Here is a 20799-nt window from a genome sequence, read left to right as displayed (position 1 = left end):
CTGGTCAGCGGTGGATCATAACGGCGTCATTCCTCGCAGCAGCAGCGGAGGTTATTATAGGAAGAGCGATGTGCGGTCATCAGTGAGGAGTGGGGCGGGTTATCGCTACGATACAGCCGGAGAGGGAGGTGATGAATACAGCGCAGACATCCGGCATAACACATGACAGGACTGCTGAAAGGGCCGGATAACGTGAGCTAGAGACGAGGACTGATTATAGTGTAAATGGCGCCAAGCACTGAAAGGGTTAACATGGCGCCTCCACATATTAATAGCAGAGCACCGAGAAGCCAGCGGGAGAGTCGCGGTAGAATAACGGAGGAAAGGGATCCAGCTCGTTTGAGGAATGATTTGGTGGCTCTGAAAAGAGCCTTTGTGTTGTAGTCGGTGCCGGGTTCAGACCTAAGCCCTCTCCCCACGGATCCTGCGGACCAGTTGAATGTCTTTGGGCATGATGGTGACCCTCTTGGCGTGGATGGCGCACAGGTTGGTATCCTCAAACAGTCCGACCAGATAAGCCTCGCTGGCCTCCTGCAGAGCCATGATTGCTGAGCTCTGGAAGCGCAGATCGGTCTTGAAGTCCTGAGCGATCTCTCGCACCAGGCACTGGAAGGGCAGCTTACGGATAAGAAGCTCGGTGGACTTCTGGTAGCGGCGGATTTCACGGAGAGCGACTGTGCCCGGGCGGTAACGATGAGGCTTCTTCACTCCGCCGGTAGCGGGAGCGCTCTTCCGTGCAGCTTTAGTAGCCAGCTGCTTGCGGGGAGCTTTCCCGGCGGTGGATTTACGCGCAGTCTGCTTTGTTCTGGCCATAGCTCTACAACAACGTGCACACTTGTAGACTGATACGAGGAGAGGAAAGAGCAGAGTATTTATACACTTGAGCGTGTCCTCATTGGTCCATGAAAGGCACACCCCTACATTCTATTGGCTTCTTCATAAAAATATGCGCCCGACAAAGCAAATGTGATATTCGCGACCAATCACCGTCCACATAAGGACAGTGATGTCAGGAGCACAGCTGGAGTCCCAGGCAGAGTGCTAGAATCGGCTCTGCTCTGGGACTCCTGCTGTGGGCAAGCCCCTGACATCACTGTCCATATAAGGCACTGTGGCAGAATCTATAGAGGGCACTGTGGCAGCATCTACAGAGGGCACTGTGGCAGCATCTACAGAGGGCACTGTGGCAGAATCTATAGAGGGCACTGTGGCAGAATCTATAGAGGGCACTGTGGCAGAATCTACAGAGGGCACTGTGGCAGCATCTACAGAGGGCACTGTGGCAGCATCTACAGAGGGCACTGTGGCAAGATCTACTGAGGGCACTGTGGCAGCATCTACAGAGGGCACTGTGGCAGCATCTACAGAAGGCACTGTGGCAGTATCTACAGAGGGCACTGTGGCACTATCTTAAAAGGGGCTGCCCAATCATGACATTTGTGTGTCTGCCAAACGCTGTCAACTGAGCCGCCGGACTGCATTTAGCGAAACGTAAACTGGAAAACTGGATTGCTGAAATGCAGCCCGTCAACTTCAATTGTTTTTTCATATGTGGCCCACTAACCCGTCCTACTTTGAGACCCCTGAACTGGGGGCTGTTCCACTTGTATTACAATAACTAGACGAGACGCTAAAGTCTGCTGCTACTCTTCTACAATAAACCAGCACAGACGAGACACCACAGTCTGCTAATTATGTCCCTGTTCCCTCATATTACCGGCATTATGTCCCTGTTCCCTCATATTACAGGCATTATGTCCCTGTTCCCTCATATTACCGGCATTATGTCCCTGTTCCCTCATCTTAACGGCATTTTGTCCCTGTTCCTTCCTTTTACCGGCATTATGTCCCTGTTCCTTCATATTACCGGCATTATGTCCCTGTTCCTTCATATTACCGGCATTATGTCCCTGTTCCTTCATATTACCGGCATTATGTCCTTATTCCTTCATATTACCGGCTTTATGTCCCTGTTCCCTCATCTTACCAGCATTATGTCCCTGTTCCCTCATCTTACCGGCATTATGTCCCTGTTCCTTCATATTACTGGCATTATGTCCCTGTTCCTTCATATTTCTGGCATTATGTCCCTGTTCCTTCATATTACCGGCATTATGTCCCTGTTCCTTCATATTACCGGCATTATGTCCCTGTTCCTTCATATTACCGGCATTATGTCCTTATTCCTTCATATTACCGGCTTTATGTCCCTGTTCCCTCATCTTACCAGCATTATGTCCCTGTTCCCTCATCTTACCAGCATTATGTCCCTGTTCCTTCATATTACTGGCATTATGTCCCTGTTCCTTCATATTTCTGGCATTATGTCCCTGTTCCTTCATATTACCGGCATTATGTCCCTGTTCATTAATATTATCGGCATTATGTCCCTGTTCCTTCATATTACCGGCATTATGTCCCTGTTCCTTCATATTTCCGGCATTATGTCCCTGTTCCTTCATATTTCCGGCATTATGTCCCTGTTCTTTCTTATTACCGGCATTATGTCCCTGTTCCTTCATATTACTGGCATTATGTCCCTGTTCCTTCATATTACCGGCATTATTTCCCTGTTCCTTCATATTACAGGCCTTATGTCCCTGTTCCCTCATCTTACCAGCATGATGTCCCTGTTCCTTCATATTACCGGCATTACGTCCCTGTTCCTTCATATTACAGGCCTTATGTCCCTGTTCCCTCATCTTACCAGCATGATGTCCCTGTTCCTTCATATTACCGGCATTACGTCCATGTTCCTTCATATTACCGGCATTATGTCCCTGTTCCTTCATATTACAGGCATTATGTCTCTGTTCCTTCATATTACCGGCTTTATGTCCCTGTTCCTTCTTAATACCGGCATTATGTCCCTGTTCCTTCATATTACCGGTATTATGTCCCTGTTCCCTCATATTACCGGCATTATGTCCCTATTCCTTCATATTACCGGCATTATGTCCGTGTTCCTTCATATTACCGGCATTATGTCCCTATTCCTTCAAATTACCGGCATTATGTCCCTGTTCCTTCATATTACTGCCATTACGTCCCTGTTCCTTCATATTACAGGCATTATTTCCCTGTTCCTTCATATTACCGGCATTATGTCCCTGTTCCTTCATATTACCGGCATTATGTCCCTGTTCCTTCATATTACACGCATTATGTCCCTGTTCCTTCATATTACCGGCATTATGTCCCTGTTCCTTCATATTACCGGCATTATGTCCCTGTTCCCTCATCTGAACCGGCATTATGTCACTATTCCTTCAAATTACCGGCATTATGTCCCTGTTCCTTCATCTTACCGCCATTATGTCCCTGTGCCTTCATCTTACCGCCATTATGTCCCTGTTCCTTCATATTACCGGCATTATGTCCCTATTCCTTCATATTACCGGTATTATGTCCGTGTTCCTTCATATTACCAGCATTATGTCCCTATTCCTTCAAATTACCGGCATTATGTCCCTGTTCCTTCATATTACTGGCATTACGTCCCTGTTCCTTCATATTACCGGCATTATGTCCCTGTTCCTTCATATTTCCGGCATTATGTCACTGTTCCTTCATATTACCGCCATTATGTCCCTGTTCCTTCATATTACACGCATTATGTCCCTGTTCCTTCATCTTACCGGCTTTATGTCCCTGTTCCCTCATCTGAACTGGCATTATGTCCCTATTCCTTCATATTACCGGCATTATGTCCCTGTTCCCTCATCTGAACCGGCATTATGTGCATGTTCCTTCATCTTACCGTCATTATGTCCCTGTTCCTTCATCTTACCGCCATTATGTCCCTGTTCCTTCATCTTACCGGCATTATGTCCCTGTTCCTTTATATTATCGGCATTACGTCCCTGTTCCTTCATATTATCGGCATTATGTCCCTGTTCCCTCATCTTACCGGCATTATCTCCCTGTTCCCTCCTCTTACCGGCATTATGTCCCTGTTCCTTCATATTATCGGCAGTACGTCCCTGTTCCTTCATATTACCGGCACTATGTCCCTGTTCCTTCAAAGTACCGGCATTATGTTCTTGTTCTTTCATATTACAGGCATTATGTCCCTGTTCCTTCATATTTCCGGCATTATGTCCCTGTTCCTTCATATTACCGGCATTATGCCCCTGTTCCTTCTTATTACTGGCATTATGTCCCTGTTCCTTCATATTACCGGCATTATGTCCCTGTTCCTTCTTATTACTGGCATTATGTCTCTCTTCCTTCATATTACAGGCCTTATGTCCCTGTTCCCTCATCTTACCAGCATGATGTCCATGTTCCTTCATATTACCGGCATTACGTCCCTGTTCCTTCATATTACAGGCATTATGTCCCTGTTCCTTCATATTACAGGCATTATGTCCCTGTTTCTTCATATTACCGGCATTATGTCCCTGTTCCTTCATATTACCGGCATTATGTCCCTGTTTCTTCATAAAACCGGCATTATTTCCCTGTTCCTTCATATTACAGGCATTATGTCTCTGTTCCTTCATATTACCGGCTTTATGTCCCTGTTCCTTCTTAATACCGGCATTATGTCCCTGTTCCCTCATATTACCGGCATTATGTCCCTATTCCTTCATATTACCGGCATTATGTCCGTGTTCCTTCATATTACCGGCATTATGTCCCTATTCCTTCAAATTACCGGCATTATGTCCCTGTTCCTTCATATTACTGCCATTACGTCCCTGTTCCTTCATATTACAGGCATTATTTCCCTGTTCCTTCATATTACCGCCATTATGTCCCTGTTCCTTCATATTTCCGGCATTATGTCCCTGTTCCTTCATATTACCAGCATTATGTCCCTGTTCCTTCATATTACACGCATTATGTCCCTGTTCCTTCATATTACCGGCATTATGTCCCTGTTCCTTCATATTACCGGCATTATGTCCTTATTCCTTCATATTACCGGCTTTATGTCCCTGTTCCCTCATCTGAACCGGCATTATGTCACTATTCCTTCATATTACCGGCATTATGTCCCTGTTCCTTCATCTTACCGCCATTATGTCCCTGTTCCTTCATCTTACCACCATTATGTCCCTGTTCCTTCATCTTACCGGCATTATGTCCCTGTTCCTTCATATTATCGGCATTATCTCCCTGTTCCCTCCTCTTACCGGCATTATGTCCCTGTTCCTTCATATTACCGGCATTATGTCCCTGTTCCTTCAAAGTACCGGCATTATGTTCTTGTTCTTTCATATTACAGGCATTATGTCCCTGTTCCTTCATATTTCCGGCATTATGTCCCTGTTCCTTCATATTACCGGCATTATGTCCCTGTTCCTTCTTATTACTGGCATTATGTCCCTGTTCCTTCATATTACTGGCATTATGTCACTGTTCCTTCATATTACCGGCATTATGTCCCTGTTCCTTCATATTACCGGCATTATGTCCCTGTTCCTTCATATTACCGGCATTATTTCCCTCTTCCTTCATATTACCAGCATTATGTCCCTGTTCCTTCATATTACCGGCATTAGGTCCCTGTTCCTTCATATTACCGGCATTAGGTCCCTGTTCCTTCATATTACCGGCATTATGTCTCTCTTCCTTCATATTACAGGCCTTATGTCCCTGTTCTCTCATCTTACCAGCATGATGTCCCTGTTCCTTCATATTACCGGCATTAGGTCCCTGTTCCTTCATATTACCGGCATTAGGTCCCTGTTCCTTCATATTACCGGCATTATGTCCCTGTTCCTTCATATTACCGGCATTAGGTCCCTGTTCCTTCATATTACCGGCATTATGTCTCTCTTCCTTCATATTACAGGCCTTATGTCCCTGTTCCCTCATCTTACCAGCATGATGTCCCTGTTCCTTCATATTACCGGCATTACGTCCCTGTTCCTTCATATTACACGCATTATGTCCCTGTTCCTTCATATTACAGGCATTATGTCTCTGTTCCTTCATATTACCGGCTTTATGTCCCTGTTCCTTCTTAATACCGGCATTATGTCCCTGTTCCTTCATCTTACCGCCATTATGTCCCTGTTCCTTCATATTACCGGCATTATGTCCCTATTCCTTCATATTACCGGCATTATGTCCGTGTTCCTTCATATTACCGGCATTATGTCCCTATTCCTTCAAATTACCGGCATTATGTCCCTGTTCCTTCATATTACTGGCATTACGTCCCTGTTCCTTCATATTACCGGCATTATGTCCCTGTTCCTTCATATTACCGGCATTATGTCCCTGTTCCTTCATATTTCCGGCATTATGTCACTGTTCCTTCATATTACCGGCATTATGTCCCTGTTCCTTCATATTACACGCATTATGTCCCTGTTCCTTCATATTATCGGCATTATGTCCCTGTTCCTTCATATTACCGGCATTATGTCCTTATTCCTTCATATTACACGCATTATGTCCCTATTCCTTCATATTACCGGCATTATGTCCCTGTTCCCTCATCTGAACCGGCATTATGTGCATGTTCCTTCATCTTACCGTCATTATGTCCCTGTTCCTTCATCTTACCGGCATTATGTCCCTGTTCCTTCATCTTACCGGCATTATGTCCCTGTTCCTTCATATTATCGGCATTACGTCCCTGTTCCTTTATATTATCGGCATTACGTCCCTGTTCCTTCATATTATCGGCATTATGTCCCTGTTCCCTCATCTTACCGGCATTATCTCCCTGTTCCCTCCTCTTACCGGCATTATGTCCCTGTTCCTTCATATTATCGGCAGTACGTCCCTGTTCCTTCATATTACCGGCATTATGTCCCTGTTCCTTCAAAGTACCGGCATTATGTTCTTGTTCTTTCATATTACAGGCATTATGTCCCTGTTCCTTCATATTTCCGGCATTATGTCCCTGTTCCTTCATATTACCGGCATTATGCCCCTGTTCCTTCTTATTACTGGCATTATGTCCCTGTTCCTTCATATTACAGGCCTTATGTCCCTGTTCCCTCATCTTACCAGCATGATGTCCCTGTTCCTTCATATTACCGGCATTACGTCCCTGTTCCTTCATATTACAGGCATTATGTCCCTGTTCCTTCATATTACAGGCATTATGTCCCTGTTTCTTCATATTACCGGCATTATGTCCCTGTTCCTTCATATTACCGGCATTATGTCCCTGTTTCTTCATATTACCGGCATTATTTCCCTGTTCCTTCATATTACAGGCATTATGTCCCTGTTCCTTCATATTACCGGCATTATGTCCCTGTTCCTTCTTAATACCGGCATTATGTCCCTGTTCCTTCATATTACCGGTATTATGTCCCTGTTCCCTCATATTACCGGCATTATGTCCCTATTCCTTCATATTACCGGCATTATGTCCGTGTTCCTTCATATTACCGGCATTATGTCCCTATTCCTTCAAATTACCGGCATTATGTCCCTGTTCCTTCATATTACTGCCATTACGTCCCTGTTCCTTCATATTACAGGCATTATTTCCCTGTTCCTTCATATTACCGCCATTATGTCCCTGTTCCATCATATTTCCGGCATTATGTCCCTGTTCCTTCATATTACCGGCATTATGTCCCTGTTCCTTCATATTACACGCATTATGTCCCTGTTCCTTCATATTACTGGCATTATGTCCCTGTTCCTTCATATTACCGGCATTATGTCCTTATTCCTTCATATTACCGGCTTTATGTCCCTGTTCCCTCATCTGAACCGGCATTATGTCACTATTCCTTCATATTACCGGCATTATGTCCCTGTTCCTTCATCTTACCGCCATTATGTCCCTGTTCCTTCATCTTACCGCCATTATGTCCCTGTTCCTTCATCTTACCGGCATTATGTCCCTGTTCCTTCATATTATCGGCATTATCTCCCTGTTCCCTCCTCTTACCGGCATTATGTCCCTGTTCCTTCATATTACCGGCATTATGTCCCTGTTCCTTCAAAGTACCGGCATTATGTTCTTGTTCTTTCATATTACAGGCATTATGTCCCTGTTCCTTCATATTTCCGGCATTATGTCCCTGTTCCTTCATATTACCGGCATTATGTCCCTGTTCCTCCTTATTACTGGCATTATGTCCCTGTTCCTTCATATTACTGGCATTATGTCCCTGTTCCTTCATATTACCGGCATTATGTCCCTGTTCCTTCATATTACCGGCATTATGTCCCTGTTCCTTCATATTACCGGCATTATTTCCCTCTTCCTTCATATTACCAGCATTATGTCCCTGTTCCTTCATATTACCGGCATTAGGTCCCTGTTCCTTCATATTACCGGCATTAGGTCCCTGTTCCTTCATATTACCGGCATTATGTCCCTGTTCCTTCATATTACCGGCATTAGGTCCCTGTTCCTTCATATTACCGGCATTATGTCTCTCTTCCTTCATATTACAGGCCTTATGTCCCTGTTCCCTCATCTTACCAGCATGATGTCCCTGTTCCTTCATATTACCGGCATTAGGTCCCTGTTCCTTCATATTACCGGCATTAGGTCCCTGTTCCTTCATATTACCGGCATTATGTCCCTGTTCCTTCATATTACCGGCATTAGGTCCCTGTTCCTTCATATTACCGGCATTATGTCTCTCTTCCTTCATATTACAGGCCTTATGTCCCTGTTCCCTCATCTTACCAGCATGATGTCCCTGTTCCTTCATATTACCGGCATTACGTCCCTGTTCCTTCATATTACAGGCATTATGTCCCTGTTCCTTCATATTACAGGCATTATTTCCCTGTTCCTTCATATTACAGGCATTACGTCCCTGTTCCTTCATATTACCGGCATTATGTCCCTGTTCCTTCATATTACAGGCATTATGTCCCTGATCCTTCATATTACAGGTTTCATGTCCCTGTTCCTTCATATTACAGGCATTATGTCTCTGTTCCTTCATATTACCGGCTTTATGTCCCTGTTCCTTCTTAATACCGGCATTATGTCCCTGTTCCTTCATATTACCGGTATTATGTCCCTGTTCCCTCATATTACCGGCATTATGTCCCTATTCCTTCATATTACCGGCATTATGTCCGTGTTCCTTCATATTACTGGCATTATGTCCCTATTCCTTCAAATTACCGGCATTATGTCCCTGTTCCTTCATATTACTGGCATTACGTCCTTGTTCCTTCATATTACCGGCATTATGTCCCTGTTCCTTCATATTACCGGCATTATGTCCCTGTTCCCTCCTATTACCGCATTATATCCCTGTTCCTACTTATTACCGGCATTATGTCCCTGCTCCCTCCTATTACCGCATTATGTCCCTATTCTATTACAGTGTGTAGAAGAAACCAGAGACTGCTCCTCCAATAACCAGGCAATTACAATAACGACTAAACACACTAGAGTTTGCGGCTACAATAACCTTGCACCAAAAAAAAGAAACAACAAAGTTTGTATTACAATAACCCAGAACAGACTAGAAACTATAGTCTGCTCCACCTGTATTACAATAACCCGGAACAGACTAGCAACTATAGTCTGCTTCACCTGTAATACAATAATCCGGAACAGACTAGCAACTATAGTCTGCTCCACCTGTATTACAATAATCCGGAACAGACTAGAAACTATAGTCTGCTCCACCTGTATTACAATAACCCAGAACAGACTAGCAACTATAGTCTGCTCCACCTGTAATACAATAATCCGGAACAGACTAGCAACTATAGTCTGCTCCACCTGTAATACAATAACCCGGAACAGACTAGCAACTATAGTCTACTTCACCTTTAATATAATAACCCGGCACAGACAACAAACTATAGTCTGCTCCACCTGTATTACACTAACACGGAACAGACTAGCAACTATAGTCTGCTCCATCTGTATTACACTAACCCAGAACAGACTAGCAACTATAGTCTGCTCCACCTGTATTACACTAACACGGAACAGACTAGCAACTATAGTTTGCTCCATCTGTATTACAATAACCCAGAACAGACTAGCAACTATAGTCTGCTCCACCTGTATTACAATAACCCAGAACAGACTAGCAGACTGTCTGTATGTGAGAAGTGATATGAAGGCGAGTGTGAAAGAGACAATAGTGGGTGAAGATTGTGAGGAGGTTGAAACCTTGTGGGTGGAACTAGAAAGGGAGGTAAACACTGAAAAAATTACTTTTGGTGTAATCTATAGACCCCCCAATATAACTGAGGAGATGGAAGGTCAGCTATATAAACAGATGGAGCGGGCTGCACAGGCGGGCACTGTAGTGATAACGGGAGATTTTAATTATATGGGCCAGTTTGTGGAAGACCCGACTAGAGGTGAAGCTCTGTTGGATCTGGTCATTTCTAATAATGCAGAGCTTGTTGGGAATGTCAATGTTCGTGAAAACCTCGGTAACAGTGATCATAATATAGTTATATTTTACCTATACTGTAAAAAACAAATGCAGGCTAGGAGGGAAAAAACATTTAATTTTAAGAAAGCCAATTTCCCCAGAATGAGGGCGGCAATTCAGGATATGGACTGGGAAGAACTAATGTCAAATAATGGGACAAATGATAAATGAGAGATTTTCACATCTACTTTGAGTTATTATAGTGCAAAATTTATTCCTATAGGTAACAAGTATAAACGACTCAAATTAAACCCCACATGGCTTACACCTTCTGTGAAAGGGGCAATACACGACAAAAAAAGGGCATTTAAAAAATACAAATCTGAGGGTACATCTGCAGCCTTTGTAAAATATAAAGAGCTTAATAAAATCTGTAAAAATGTAATAAAATTAGCAAAAATACAAAATGAAAGGCAGGTGGCCAAGGATAGTAAAACAAATCCCAAAAAATTCTTCAAGTATGTAAATGCTAAAAAGCCAAGGTCTGAACATGTAGAACCCCCAGATAATGGTAATGGGGAGTTGGTCACAGGGGATCAAGAGAAGGCAGAGTTACTAAATGGGTTCTTTAGCTCTGTATATACAACAGAAGAAAGAGCAGCTGATGTAGCCGGTGCCGGTGCTGTTAATATATCAGTTGATATACTGAATTGGATGAATGTAGATATGGTCCAAGCTAAATTAAATAAAATAAATGTACACAAGGCCCCGGGACCAGATGGGTTACACCCTAGAGTTCTTAAGGAGCTTAGTTCAGTTATTTGTCCCCCTCTTCATAATATTTAGAGAGTCTCTCATGAGTGGTATAGTGCCAAGGGACTGGCGCAGGGCAAATGTGGTGCCTATTTTAAAAAAGGGCTCTAGGTCTTCCCCGGGTAATTATAGACCAGTAAGCTTAACATCAATTGTGGGGAAAATGTTTGAGGGGCTATTGAGGGACTATATACAGGATTATGTGACAATAAATAGCATTATAAGTGACAGCCAGCACGGTTTTACTAAGGACAGAAGTTGTCAAACTAACCTAATCTGTTTTTATGAAGAGGTGAGCAGAAGCCTAGACAGAGGGGCCGCTGTGGATTTAGTGTTTATATGAGGGGTGAGCCGAAGCCTAGACAGAGGGGCCGCTGTGGATATAGTGATTATATGAGAGGTGAGCAGAAGCCTAGACAGAGGGGCCGCTGTGGATTTAGTGTTTTTGGACTTTGCAAAGGCATTTGACACTGTCCCCCATAGACGCCTAATGGGTAAATTAAGGACTATAGGTTTAGAAAATATAGTTTGTAATTGGATTGAGAATTGGTTCAAGGACCGTATCCAGAGAGTTGTGGTCAATGATTCCTACTCTGAATGGTCCCCGGTTATAAGTGGTGTACCCCGGGGTTCAGTGCTGGGACCACTATTATTCAACTTATTTATTAATGATATAGAGGATGGGATTAATAGCACTATTTCTATTTTTGCAGATGACACCAAGCTATGTAATATAGTTCAGACTATGGAAGATGTTCATGAATTGCAGGCAGATTTAAACAAACTAAGTGTTTGGGCGTCCACTTGGCAGATGAAGTTTAATGTAGATAAATGTAAAGTTATGCATCTGGGTACCAACAACCTGCATGCATCATATGTCCTAGGGGGCGCTACACTGGCGGATTCACTTGTTGAGAAGGACCTGGGTGTAATAATCTGCAGCATCATATGTCCTAGGGGGCGCTACACTGGGGGAGTCAATTGTTGAGAAGGATCTGGGTGTAATAATCTGCAGCATCATATGTCCTAGGGGGCGCTACACTGGCGGATTCACTTGTTGAGAAGGACCTGGGTGTAATAATCTGCAGCATCATATGTCCTAGGGGGCGCTACACTGGGGGAGTCAATTGTTGAGAAGGATCTGGGTGTTCTTGTAAATCATAAACTCAATAACAGCATGAAGTGTCAATCAGCTGCTTCAAAGGCCAGCAGGATATTGTCGTGTATTATAAGAGGCATGGACTCGCGGGACAGGGATGTAATATTACCACTTTACACAGCATTAGTGAGGCCTCATCTAGAATATGCAGTTCAGTTCTGGGCTCCAGTTCATAGAAAGGATGCCCTGGAGTTGGAAAAAATACAAAGAAGAGCAACGAAGCTAATAAGGGGCATGGAGAATCTAAGTTATGAGGAAAGATTGAAAGAATTAAACCTATTTAGCCTTGAGAAAAGACGACTAAGGGGGGACATGATTAACTTATATAAATATATGAATGGCACATACAAAAAATATGGTGAAATCCTGTTCCTTGTAAAACCCCCTCAAAAAACAAGGGGGCACTCCCTCCGTCTGGAGAAAAAAAGGTTCAAGCTGCAGAGGCGACAAGGCTTCTTTACCGTGAGAACTGTGAATCTATGGAATAGCCTACCGCAGGAGCCGTCACAGCAGGGACAGGAGACACCGCAGGAGCCGTCACAGCAGGGACAGTAGACACCGCAGGAGCCGTCACAGCAGGGACAGTAGACACCGCAGGAGCTGGTCACAGCAGGGACAGTAGACACCGCAGGAGCCGTCACAGCAGGGACAGTAGACACCGCAGGAGCCGTCACAGCAGGGACAGTAGACACCGCAGGAGCTGGTCACAGCAGGGACAGCAGACACCGCAGGAGCCGTCACAGCAGGGACAGCAGACACCGCAGGAGCCGTCACAGCAGGGACAGTAGACACCGCAGGAGCTGGTCACAGCAGGGACAGTAGACACCGCAGGAGCCGTCACAGCAGGGACAGTAGACACCGCAGGAGCCGTCACAGCAGGGACAGTAGACACCGCAGGAGCTGGTCACAGCAGGGACAGCAGACACCGCAGGAGCCGTCACAGCAGGGACAGCAGACACCGCAGGAGCCGTCACAGCAGGGACAGTAGACACCGCAGGAGCTGGTCACAGCAGGGACAGTAGACACCGCAGGAGCCGTCACAGCAGGGACAGTAGATGGCTTTAAAAAAGGGTTAGATAATTTCCTAGAACAAAAAAATATTAGCTCCTATGTGTAGAAATTTTTCCTTCCCTTTTCCCTTCCCTTGGTTGAACTTGATGGACATGTGTCTTTTTTCAGCCGTACTAACTATGTAACTATGTAACATTTCCATGTGCTGGTCACTAGAGGGAGAAATTCCCAAAATTGCAGCATTGGCATGTGGTAAAGCAACCTCATTGCCTTATGCTGCAAATTTGTAGTAGACACACTCACTCTAGTGTCCTCACAGAATCCCCCCTCCTTTATCCTGGCTAGTGCCAGGAGAAAGGAGGGGGTTGAATGTTCAAAACTCCTACACTGTGTGCCGCCATTTTCTGAGTGAATGCACAGTGTAGAAGGATTAGAGACAGCAGACAGTATAACACTAACATACACACACACACATCACATACACAAACATAACTTACCTGCTCCTGCCGCCGCTGCCGCCTCCGCCCTGCCGCTCCTAGTCCTTGCATCTGCGCTGCCTTAAACATATGGCTGGAAGCCGCGACCGGAAGTCGTCATCTTACTATCCGACTGTGGCTTCCGGTCCACATGAAAATGGCTTCGGATGTCGCTCTACCAAAGACCTTCCTTTTGGTCTGTGTGGGAGCGGCGTTTGCGCCGTTCCCACACAGATGGTGTATGCTATAGTGAATGGAACGGCACCCGTTCGCATTCTCTATGGGGATGTATGTGCCGTATTCCATCTCTGTATGTGTCGTTAATGGACAGATACAGAGATGAAAAAAAAAATGGCAGCCCCCATAGAGAAGTAACAGAAACAAAAAAGTAAAAAGTACAACAAAAAAACACAAATAAATACAATTTATTTTAACCCCTTCCCCCTGCTGGCATTCTGGGCCCTAATGTCCAAGCCATTTTTTACATTTTTCCATTGTCACATTCAAAGAGCTGTAACTTTTCTATTTTTGCGTCGGCATAGCTGTATAAGGTCTTGTTTTTTGCGGGACGACTTGCAGTTTTTATTGGTACCATTTGAGAGTAGATGCGACTTTTTGATCACTTTTTATCACATTTTTTTAAGTCAGGATTAACAGAAAACAGCAATTTTTCCATTGTTTTTTATTTTATTTTTTACGGCGTTCACAGTGCGGGTTAAATAATGTAACAGCTTTATAGTCGGGGTCGTTACGGACGCGGCGATACCAAATATGTGTAACTTTTTTGATTTATTGTAGTTTTTTTTAATAGTAAAGCATTTTGTAAGGGGAAAAAGTGGGTTTTTCATTTTTTTTGTTTCACTTTTTTTTTTTTATTAACTTTATTAAACTTTTTTACTAGTCCCACTAGGGGACTTCACTATCCTCCGATCGCTATTATAATACACTGCAATACTTTTGTATTGCAGTGTATTACTGCCTGTCCGTTTAAAACGGACAGGCATCTGCTAGGTCATGCCTGCGGCATGATCTAGCAGGCATTCGCTCCAGGCAGACCTGGGGGTCTTTATTAGACCCCCGGCTGCCATAGAAGACACAGACACTCGGCGATTTTATCGCCGGGTGTCAGTGAGATGAGAGGGAGCTCCCTCCCTCTCTCCAAAACCATTCAGATGCGGTGCTCGCTATTGTGCACCGCATCTGAAGGGTTAAACGGGTGAGATCGATACTAATATCGATCTAACCCGGCAGAGCAGTGACGCCCCCAGCCCTCAGCTGCCTCTGACAGCTGAGAGCAGGGAGATTTCACGGCTCCCTGCTCTGTTTACTTTATTCTACAGCAGCGACGTAGTTTGGCGGCGCTCTAGAATAAAGCCCACTAATGACCGCCGTAAAAAGGCGTATCGGCGGTCATTAAGGGGTTAATGACATACTAAAAGCAATATTATATATAAAAAAAATTTTTCCGTGACACCTTCCCTTTAAAGGGGTTTTCCACGTTCTGACAACTGATCACCTATCCACTGGATAGGTCATCAGTATATGATTGGTGCGTATCCGACACCTGGACCCCGCACCGATCCGCCACTCCAGCTGCCTCCGGGCACCGGACAACACTGCCGGAAATAGATGGCTCCGGTCAAAGAATAGAGGCCGAGCTGCAGTTCTGCCGAACGGCCGCTATGCAGTGATCGGAGCCTTCTGCTTCTGGCAGTGTTTTTCCAGTGCCCGGAGGCAGCTGGACTGGCAGATCGGTGCGGGGTCTGGTGTAGTAACGATTGTTTGCCCCCGTACATTACCGATGATTGATCCTTGTGACACGCTGTATCGTCGATTGGTGCTGGTTTTCATGGTCAGTATCGGGACGTCTAAAAGGACCTTTATTTCCTCAGACACCACCATAACTAGGCATTGGAACCAACCCTCCCACCTTAGCGGGTAAAGATTAACCATCTAAAAGGTTCACTATATACACATAAGGGCTAAAGGTGAAAACACAGAGGGGCTCACCATATATCCAGCGTATAACTGTGTCCTCCAAATCTTACGGAGCAGGAGTTGTTCTAGATTCCTGTTTATATCCTAGACACGTTCATACCATTTTAGACAATGAATCGACATATCGCAAACTTGTGGTGAAACCAAGCACCGCATGTAAAGAATCTTTAAAAAATCTGCTAGAAGAAGGAATTGCATTAGGAGTATTAGCCAAGAAACAGGCAGAATACTTACTGATAGAATTCCCTATTGTTCCCATATTCCATGGGATGCCAAAAATCCATAACTTTGATTGGTCTTGAAACTTGGGTTATCTGTGACGTAGTTGGCTAGTACCCCTGCAAACAGGCCTGCCATCAGGGTAGTACCGCTGGTACTACTGTCAGGGGCCTGGCCAAATAGTAAAATAAAGTGGGCAGCCGCCGCTCATCAAGGTTATGATCAATGGTAATTGGTTTGTAGAAAGGAATGGGACCCATGCAGGGGCCAGAAGCAGCGGCCAGTTCTGCAACTTGGTGAGTGACAGTTTTAAAGCAGTAGATTCAGTTTAATATTTTTTTTTTATGTTGCCCCTCTGCTCCCATCTTCCCACCTGTCTCTCTCCCCTTCCCCTCCCCAGACCCCAGTCAAGTGTCATATCCACTTTGGCCCAACTCCCGCCTCGGCCACTTTCCGTTCTCTTAGCCTACTCCTCCGCCTACATCCTGGTATAATAGCTAAAGAAAATTACCTTATGAGGTTTATAGTTAGTTAGTTATATGTCAAAATTTTTATCTAAGGTTTGCACACCATGACGGTTGGTAGTCATGTAGACCGGACGCTTCCATGATTTGAATATGCTGTGATGTGTCACATTGGGTCACGGGAACGTGGTGTAAAGGATCTGCCAGACACAGCTTCAGTGTTGACGCCCGTGGTTAATCAGGCTGCACCTACTCTTAGGTGTGATAGAGTGACTCGATCTGCTACCACTCAGGCTGGTAGGCTCAGGAGTGGGAGAACCTATCACAGCCTGGCCAGACGGTTCTAGCTCCCGCCCTCGGTCTATTTATACCTTAATTTCCTGCTTGTCTTTGCCTGTGATTCTTTCCTGTTTCCTGGCTCTGCTGCTCCTGCTATTATTATTGATCTTGCTTCATTTTGACCCTGGCTTTACTGACTACGCTCCTGCTCTGCGTTTGGTACCTCGTACACTCCTGGTTTGACTCGGCTAGTTCACTATGCCTTTTGCTCACGGTGTTGCCATGGGCAACTGCCCCATTTCCCTTAGCTTCTGTGTACCCATGTCTGTTTGTCTGTCATGCACATATTGAGCGTAGGGACCGTCGCCCAGTTGTATGCCGTTGCCTAGGACGGGGCGTGCAAGTAGGCAGGGACTGAGTGGCGGGTAGATTAGGGCTCACCTGTCTGTCTCCCTACCCCGTCATTAAACACGTGGTATCTAGGTTACATCAACACTTTCATGACGTATCTTGTGGTTCGCGCTTGGGCATTGGAGATGAAGAAGACTGGAAGAAGTCATAATGGCGTTCTGGGCCGGATGAAGAAGAAAAGAGAACGTGAACAACTCCAATCTAAGAAGATGTCACATGTGAGTCACTGAATTTCACTGCACTGTATTCACTTATATGGTCTGCAGAATGCCTGTGTAGGACTGATATCTGTCACAATATGGTGGAAATATTGGTTTTTGTTTTACAACACATGTTTTTAGTACACAATTAAGATTGTTTATATTATTTCTATATAGTTGAAGTGTAGACCCCCAAGAATAATTTCCTTTGTTGGGTCCAAGGTACCTCAGTCAGACACTGAGTGTACAGATCCTTGCATTAAGATAATGCATTACTGTCTGTAGCCTTAGAGGAGAATTTATTAACCTTGCTAAGCCTCTTATCTGGCATAGAAAAGTCCCAAAAGTGCGGGAAAGTTTTTGGGCAGTTTATGCTGCGCTTGGCACTTTTTGAAAAGTGTGTGGCGCATTGCGGAAAGGGCCGACAATTTTACTATCATTTACGCCAGTAACGGGCGTAATGTAAAGCAGAAATCAATGCCAGCTCCGAGCTAGTGTACAATTTTACATTGAGTGTGTAACAAAAGGCCTAAGCCAGACCCCGTATCTCCCCCACTAATCAGACTGTCTTGTGCCACAAGACATGTGTTTTGCCCACCCCCCTAAAAAAGAAAAAAAAAAGATATATATATCTGAAACAGTGTATCTTTAAGGGTATATTCACACGCTGTGTTTTCAGGCGTATTTCGGGGTGTAAACGCCTTCAAATACGCCTGAAAAATCGGTAGCCCAATGCCTACAAACATCTGCCTATTGTATATTAAAACGGCACGGAAAAAGAAGGAGCATGTCATTTCTTGAGCCGTTTTTGGAGATGTTTTTCATTGTGTCAATGGAAAAACAGCTCCAAAAACATCTAGAAAAAAACACTTCAAAAAACGTTTCCAGCTTCTCTGAAAACAGCTCTGTAATTTTCAGCCATTTTTGACTTTGCGTGTGAACCCTAAGACTATGTCACCTGATAGCTCTGCTACTTGATAGGAGACAGCGGCTCAGCAGACAGTATCACATATAATATGCTGAGATACAACGGCTTAGCAGACAGTATCACACATGCTAGGCCCAATTAGAAGGTGAATTGGGAATAAATTTCTTATGGTGTTTTTCGATAAAAGTCACTTGAACTGGTATCATTTAAACAGTTAACCGATGAATGGCGCTGTTTATGTGGAATTTACCCTGCGGACTAATGTATCATATAATGTATTCATTTTTTTTTTTTTAAAAACCTACAGTTTGTGGGGTGAATTGAAAAAAAACCTGTAATTCCGCCATTTCTGTTTTGATTTTACAGTGTTCATCGGGCGGCATGAATTGCATGATAACTTGACTCTGCGGGTCGTTACGATTATGGCGATACCAAATTTATATCGTTTTATTTTTTACAAAATAATTTGTTTTTGAGACGCTGCATTCGAAGATGAACTGCATAGTTTTTCAATGCAACAACACTTCATAGGGCGGGAAGGGGTTAAAACCCACTCTCTGAAGCCCCCCTTCAAGATACATTTCAACTAATCTGGTCCCCATAGCAGAAATCTGTCTTTCCATCTGGCACCTCCAGCAGACTCCTTTCAGTCTAGTTTTTTTTTTTTTACCTCAGAGTTCCTCTTTTCCCCTTTTTTTAATTTCTTCTTTCCCTCTCCCCTTCTTCTCCTTCTCCCCCCACTTTTTTTGAACTATTTCTAACAGGGGCTGTGCAGGATTAGAAAAATATGGCTGCTTTCTTCCAAAAACAGCACCACACCTATCCACAGGTTGTATCTGGTATTGCAGGTTTGCTCCATTGAAGTGAATGGTAATGAGCTGTAGTACCACACACAACCTATGGACAGGTGTGGTGCTGGTTTTTGGAGAAAGCAGACAAGTTCTCTCATCCTGGACAACCCTTTGTCATGGATTGTTCTTGTGCGGAGATGCTCCCTGCATTATCCCTTTTCCTTTATGGCCAATGATATGTTCTATTCAGCTTTATGACCTCTGTGGTAAGTACACTGCCAGTCATTAAAGGGTTAACACTTCAGACCACTGTGGGTGACGTCACAATGTATGAGTTGTGCAGTGGTAATAAACTCCTGTAGTAATGATGATGAAGGTGCTGATGTCATAAATACAAATGTTTATGACATAAAGAAGATTCCATATTAGAAGGTTTTACTGCCACATTCAGCGCCATATTGGATGGGACTGAGGACCTTGAGCTTGACTTCCCCACCAATACCGACCTGATGTAATTTGGAGGTTCTAGCAGGGAAACCCTTCACCCCAGACCACTTCTTCATCACAGTGATGCCATCCTCTTCATACGGGTTGTCTGTAATAGAGGGGGTTTCCAGCAGGAGATCCCCCTCTATTAGCCGGAGCGGAGACAGGTACTACAAGGAGGCATCTGGAGGACCCGTCTCATCCATGGATCGCCCATTCATTTTAATGGGTGCCCAGGAAGAGAGACATCCGCCTAGCCAACCAGATCAGCCGATTTATGTGTTTTATGTCGTTCGTTCATTGTAATGTATTTCCTTGAAAATCGGAGAAAACGTACAAATTCTGTTACAAATGATATTTTGGCACCTTCTAAGCCCAGAGGAAGGGCAATCCTCCAGCCATGGTTTCCCTAGAGGTTTCCCCCACAGGGGGTTTTTCCTTTCCTGCGTGCTGGAGGGTGACTCTTCGTGAGTCGGAGGTTTGCCATTTTGGGTTTGGTCATATAATATAATAAAAGTTTTGACCATTTAACACCCAATTATAATGTTTTGTGTCTTTATTTTGCATTCTTTGGTTTGGTGATTGGGATTCTGGGTCTATCACATATCACAAAATCATAAGGCCGGACATCTACTTCCCACACTGACATAGAATGGAGACAACAAGCGTTGCTCCACAATTAAGTGTACACATCCTTACATTAAGATATTGTATTACGGTCTGTAGCCTTTGGGGGGAATATATTAACCTTTCTACAAAAAATGAGCGGGGCTTAGCAGAAATGTCCATCAATTTTACTATAATTTACGCCAGTAACTGATGTAAATTATAGCAGAAATCTATATGTATAGTGCGGCCCAGATTTATCTCTGGGGGGCGTAACAAGGCAAAGTTCCGTGCCAGACCCATACCTCCCCCCAATCAGACTGTATGCCCCCCCCAATCAGACAATAAAATACATTTTAAAAATGTACTTACCTCACCACTCCGATTCTCCCTCCCGGATCCCCTCAGACTCTTACAGCAGGCCGCAGCACGTAGAAAGTACTGATGACAGGCCGCGTTGCAGCTAAAAGATGCGACACATTTATTAAGAGTCGTTCGCCTGTTAATAAATGTGTTGCATCTTACTCCAGCAAACTGTTTAATAGGACTGGTGTATGAAACGCCAGTATTAAAGGGAATGTGTCGCTAGAATTTTATTTTATTTTTCTCAGTTAAACAGTTAGTATATAAATTATGAATTTTGTTTTATTTTTTTTTTAAATTTTT

The 20799-nt window shown here is 44.2% G+C and overlaps 1 protein-coding gene across 1 annotated transcript; it reads right to left on the bottom strand.

The window, feature by feature from the left end:
- Positions 1-402: 402 nt before the first annotated feature.
- On the bottom strand, positions 403-813 carry LOC142698012 (histone H3-like). The gene has a single exon (XM_075847754.1). The coding sequence runs from the start codon at positions 811-813 to the stop codon at positions 403-405; it is 411 nt and encodes a 136-aa protein (XP_075703869.1).
- Positions 814-20799: the final 19986 nt, after the last annotated feature.

Source organism: Rhinoderma darwinii (genome assembly GCF_050947455.1).
Source record: "Rhinoderma darwinii isolate aRhiDar2 chromosome 11 unlocalized genomic scaffold, aRhiDar2.hap1 SUPER_11_unloc_16, whole genome shotgun sequence".
In the NCBI taxonomy this organism is placed as follows: Eukaryota; Metazoa; Chordata; class Amphibia; order Anura; family Rhinodermatidae; genus Rhinoderma; species Rhinoderma darwinii.
The sequence above is the reverse complement of the archived record's forward strand: the minus strand, read 5'-3'. Positions and strand labels throughout refer to the sequence as shown.

Excerpts from the sequence above, each read along its gene's own strand:
- LOC142698012 (XM_075847754.1), bottom strand. The coding sequence starts at position 813 with ATGGCCAGAACAAAGCAGACTGCGCGTAAATCCACCGCCGGGAAAGCT.